The sequence below is a fragment of the Rutidosis leptorrhynchoides genome, chromosome 6 (genome assembly GCF_046630445.1).
Source record: "Rutidosis leptorrhynchoides isolate AG116_Rl617_1_P2 chromosome 6, CSIRO_AGI_Rlap_v1, whole genome shotgun sequence".
Lineage (NCBI taxonomy): Eukaryota > Viridiplantae > Streptophyta > Magnoliopsida > Asterales > Asteraceae > Rutidosis > Rutidosis leptorrhynchoides.
The window spans coordinates 395,903,517-395,908,903 of record NC_092338.1 but is presented as its reverse complement, the minus strand read 5'-3'; the positions used below and the strand labels follow the sequence as shown (position 1 = coordinate 395,908,903).

The window sequence follows — 5,387 nt, the reverse complement described above, 5'->3', positions numbered from 1 at the left end:
CGAAATAATTTTACGAACACAACGCAACTAGCTATGCAAGAAACGGACTATTTAAAAAACGTTAAATATTTTGGGATATTTTTTTTTACATATACGTACACGTATGATAAACAACATAAACTAACAACGTCATATCGATGGTTGTTTCCCCTTTTTATGCGTTTTTTTGGCGTTAAAAACGGGATGTCCATTAGGTAATACCCGTAGCAACACGTTTTTAATTCAGTAAATACACAACGCTACGTTAAATATAAATATTATTATCAATCAAAATCCTAAAAAATTGGTGGCAACACAATACTTAGAAAAAATTACGCCGCTCGTACATGTGGTTTATTCACTTTTTCGTCATAACACCTAACTTTAAATTTTGCGTCATTGATACCTATCGTTTGCTTTAATTACGTGATTGATACCTCAGATGAACTATCGTTCTGTATTAATCGTCATTAATACAAAAGGGCAGTTAATCTGAGGAATCAACCACGTAATTAAAGCAAATGATAGGTACCAACCACACAAACTTTAAAGTTTAGGTGTTATGATGGAAAAATGAACAAATTACATGTACCAACGGGCTTAATTTTTTCCAAAACTTACTTAAATGGTCTATCGACGAGTAAAAAGCGTATGTAATCGAGAGTACGTACATAAATATCCCTTCAAAACCAAAAGTCAGCCCCAATTCGATTCTTTCGATTCTTCTAATCTTAATCTATAATTATAATTATTCAAAACCCCATTAATTTCTTCACATATATCTTTCATAAACCTATTGAGATACAGATTTAAGAACCGTAAATCGATTCATAAATCCTAAGGTATTATTCTTATAGCACGAACTTTGACTTTTGTATCATGTATCTAACAGTAATTGTAATTTAATTTCAAAGTTTGTTGCTTTTGATTGAAGTTTGTTGCTTTTGATTGGTCAGATCAGATCGCAGGTGTCAAATAAAGATAATCAGTTATAATGTTTTCTCGAATGTTTGGGAAACCTAAGCAGGAAGCTAACGCTGTAACAACGTTAGATAAATTAAACGAGGTAATTTCTGACATTATTTTGATTTTATTTTTTATTTAGTTGGAAAGACTGATATTTTCTTAATGGGGTTTTGGTAACTTGGATTAAAGTCGTGTACTTGAGAAATGCAACTTTTTGGGACCAAACATTTGTGTGATCTTGAATGCTAATTGTTGTCAGTTTACAGATGATTTTAGAGAGAAAAAAAACATAATTGAACCATTACATGATTATGGCAGTTATGTGTGTTAATATACTTTTGACAGATGAAAGGTTTAGTTTTTTTTTTCTTTTTTTTCTTTTCATAACATCATATATATATAATTATGTTTCTACCTGATTCTTGAAATCATTTTTTTGTTATATCAAATATTAACAATAGAATTTTGTATAATTGAGGTATATGTTCAATATTTTATTCACTAATTAAAAGGTTCTTCTGTCTATTTATATTTAATAAGTTGATAATCTATGCAGACACTTGAAATGCTCGAAAAGAAAGAAAAAGTACTATTGAAGAAAGCTTCTGCAGAAGTTGATAAGGCCAAGGAGTTCACCAAAGCCAAAAATAAAAGGGGTATAAATTGATATTTACCGAGTTTATTTAGCGATATTGAGTTATGATATACTTGTTGCAATTATAATACCTGATTGATACTCTTCTAATCTTATGACATATGTTAAATCTTGTATATATAAGTCGTCTGCTTAACGACTTCCATTTGATACTCTTTTATTAGATAATGTTGCTTTTCTATTTAGTTGGATATGAAACTTTAGTCTTGTACTGTTAGAAATGTTAAGTTATACGTATATATAATCGTGTTGTTGCTTTTTTTTCACATTGGAATTCTCTAGCGGCGATTCAATGTTTAAAGCGAAAAAGACTTTATGAACAGCAAGTTGAACAGCTTGGCAATTTTCAATTGCGTATTCATGATCAGGTGCATTTGAATTTGTTTTTATAATGAATTTGAATTTTTACTTTTTTTTTTTTTTTACTTTTCTTTTGCAAAACAGTAAATTGAACTTGTTTGTGTGCCTGTGGACACCAGATGATAATGCTTGAAGGTGCAAAAGCCACTACAGAGACAGTTGATGCGTTGAGAACTGGAGCTCAAGCAATGAAAGCAATGCAAAAGGCTGTGTAAGTTAAACTTTATGATTCTATATAGTAGTGTTAAAGTGGGTGGGTCAGTGAAAAAAGGTTTGGGTCATAATTTACGGTTCTGTTGAACTGGGTCAAGTTGAGTTGACATTAAACATTTTTCCGTGGAAGTTAAACTTATTTGTAACATTAATCTTTGTATGCAAATGTTTGATTATCATCTTCATACTTAGTTTCGATGGAGATCAAACTGTACCCATTTTCGCTTATGTTAATCAGAGATAATAAATATAAACCCGACTCGACCTATTTATAAGTAAGTGGTCGAAATGGCCACCTGTAATCTTCGTAGTTAGTTTGATTAATAGAGTGTTCTTGATTAACCACTTCAGTTTATTACATCAGGGTATTTGATTATATAAGCAGAATAATACGATACTTATGAGCTAAACATCATATTTCAAGTTCACCTTTAGCTTGATTGATATATGCGTTTTGTTTATGGTTGTAATGTTAACTTTTTTAATGATATGCAGGAATATTGATGATGTGGACAAGACGATGGAGGAGATAAATGAGCAAACGGAGAATATGAAATTAATTCAGGAAGCGTTGGCAACACCTATCGGTTCAGCAGCTGATTTTGACGAGGCATGGATTCTAACTTTCTATATCTTAGTCATATCAATCAAATTTTGACTTCTAATCTCATGATATTTTAATTGTAGCATTAAAATTAATTGATTATTTTCCATTAAAAACAATTAGTATGGTATGGTTTCTCTCCTGAACTTTAATATATTTTCAGAAAAGGTGTTCAACTAACCAATCTTTTGAATTTACAAATAATTCTTATGTTCCTTTAAGAACACCCACATTTGACTATTCGTATAATTCAATGAAGATATTTAATAATATCGTGATCTCAAATTTTTTTTGAGAACTATATGAAGTTAAGGTCAAACTTGTTACTATTTGTTTTCCCCCTCTTATAATGGAATGTTTTTATTTATATATTTTGTGCAAATGTGAAAATGCAGGATGAGTTAGAGGCTGAACTTGAAGAATTAGAAGGAGGTGAGCTGGAGGACCTGCTTCTACAGCCTGCCACAACTGCCCCTGCAGCTCCGGTACAGATGCCGACCGGAAGAATACCGACACGTCCACCGCCCCGCCAGAACACGGCGGAGGACGATGAACTTGCTGCGTTGCAGGCAGAAATGGCACTCTAAAGGTTAGCTTCTCAATTCATTTTTTATTTTTCTATATTTAATTATGCATCATTCTATGAATGTGTCATCAGTAATTTAAACTTCTGCGGTTGTATATGTGATATTGAAAATTTTTAATTATAATTTTATAATCTATACTAATACTAATACTAATAATAAGATAATCAGTTGTGATAAAATCGGCTATAAAAGATCATGTTTGTATCTGCTTATAATCAGATAGACTGTCAAGTATGGCAAATTGTGATTATTCGAGGAATTAGTAGGAAAAGGTAACACTTCCTTTACAGTTATTATGTGAGCAAATCGTGATTATAATCGATGTACTTGGTATGATATATATCTTTACAGTTATTATGTGATCGTAAATGTTCAGATAATCACTTCCAAAACGCGAATCATATAAAGAACCTACCTAGAAGTTAGAATATGTTAGCTGGCGTTGAGCGCACTGCATTCATATAGGAGATGGAACTTAGCAGATTAGTGTATTTTTAGATGTAAAGAGTTGGAGGGATTTTTGGTGTACCTTTTTCATATTTTTATTTTTTTAGTTAACAAAAAGATTAATACCTGATACATTAGACCCTTATGTAAGCTAAATTCTTACAAAATCAATTAAAACAATATAACTCTTCGTAGGCGTACACATTAAAGATACACTTTGGGTGACTTTGACCCATACACCAGTTTTGTTTTAAATATAACCTAAATTCTTTATTCGTCTATATGAATGGAGTGAAATTGCTCCTTCTTTTAATTATGACTGTCTCATTAACAATCTATAAGCAAACTTCTTAAGGATAAGGATTGCATGTAAGAATATGCAATTGATACCTACATAGCACCCAAACTATATAATTTAGTGATATGCAATGTGGTGATCTTGTGGTCCCTTTTATTTCTATGTATTAATATAACCACTTTACTTTGTTTTTCATATCAACGATACAACATTTCTTGCATTAAATTTGTTAAGAAGATGATTAACCATCCCAAGATGGCCGTTGAGGTCCATATATCATCACATGAGGTCTTAGGTTCGAATCTCACTAGAAACATATATTAGGATGACCTTGAAAAAGGGTCGGAAACGGTCACGGGATAACTCCTAGGACACATACATATGATTAATATTACTTCCCTATTCTATGTAGCCTGAACATGAAAAATACCTTACGCGTCTCGTTTAGAAGATGTTCCCTTGAAAAGATTGAAAATGTTAGATCTTACCGTAATATAATAATTAAGTTAATTCAAAATTTTTCTTATTAGATGGTACAATAGGGAAGCTATTTTTCACATCGTATATATTGCACCGTACACCATTACAACATAAATCAACGTTGACTTTGCATCAAGTTTTGTTACAGTAGTTTATGTTTGTTGGCTGACAAATAACATGTTATATGGCTAATGCAGATTCAACTCCCAGTTGGAAGAAATTGTAAAGATTGGATATTCAAACAATGGAGGTATATGTATGGTTAATTCATTCACATCAACAAGCATTGTTTGTGTGATAACATGATTGATGACTTGCACTCTCATGGGAGCGAAAAAGATTATCGTTCCCATTTTTCTTATTTTCATGTGTTGGTGTGTGCCATGTTTGAAATCCTGGGTACAACGTTGATCTGGTTATATGAAAAGTTCTCTTTATTTGTAGAATAATATAAAATATAATACTATCATTGTTGAGTACTAACAGTGTAATACTATCACCCATTTTTATCATATCATGTATAACTAGTTTATAACCCACGACTTCGAGATGTAAAAAACATGTATTCGAATGAATAATCATTTGTAAATGAAAAATAATATTATTATGGAGCGATACAAATCGATAATTTTCTAGAAAGACTTTTACATAAACCAAGACACTAACGAACTACAACGGCTATGCAGGGGACTTTTTCAGTGAACGTTCCACGCACATACAATTACTTCCTTTCAAATGATCAACGAAAAGTTACAACTAATACAAATACCATAATGACCTCACCATTATAAACCAAAA

General features: G+C 31.4%; 1 protein-coding gene across 2 annotated transcripts; it reads left to right on the top strand.

Annotated features, from left to right (window-relative positions):
- The first annotated feature begins 651 nt into the window (after positions 1–651).
- LOC139852800 (vacuolar protein sorting-associated protein 32 homolog 2-like) lies at positions 652–5,072 on the top strand. Of its 2 annotated transcripts, none has more exons than XM_071842132.1 (8): positions 652–821; positions 941–1,045; positions 1,502–1,601; positions 1,883–1,968; positions 2,080–2,171; positions 2,669–2,783; positions 3,173–3,366; positions 4,787–5,072. In XM_071842132.1, exons 2-7 carry the CDS (start codon positions 974–976, stop codon positions 3,362–3,364), a joined length of 657 nt encoding a protein of 218 aa, XP_071698233.1. In that variant the 5' UTR covers positions 652–821; positions 941–973; the 3' UTR covers positions 3,365–3,366; positions 4,787–5,072. The 2 variants fall into 2 exon arrangements, with proteins under 2 accessions (XP_071698233.1, XP_071698232.1); XM_071842131.1 differs by having other exon boundaries at positions 936–1,045.
- Positions 5,073–5,387: the final 315 nt, after the last annotated feature.

Coding starts and splice junctions, on each gene's coding strand:
- LOC139852800 (XM_071842132.1), top strand. CDS start 974: ATGTTTTCTCGAATGTTTGGGAAACCTAAGCAGGAAGCTAACGCTGTA. Junction 1,046..1,501: donor CGTTAGATAAATTAAACGAG/GTAATTTCTGAC, acceptor TAATCTATGCAG/ACACTTGAAATGCTCGAAAA. Junction 1,969..2,079: donor AATTGCGTATTCATGATCAG/GTGCATTTGAAT, acceptor TGTGGACACCAG/ATGATAATGCTTGAAGGTGC.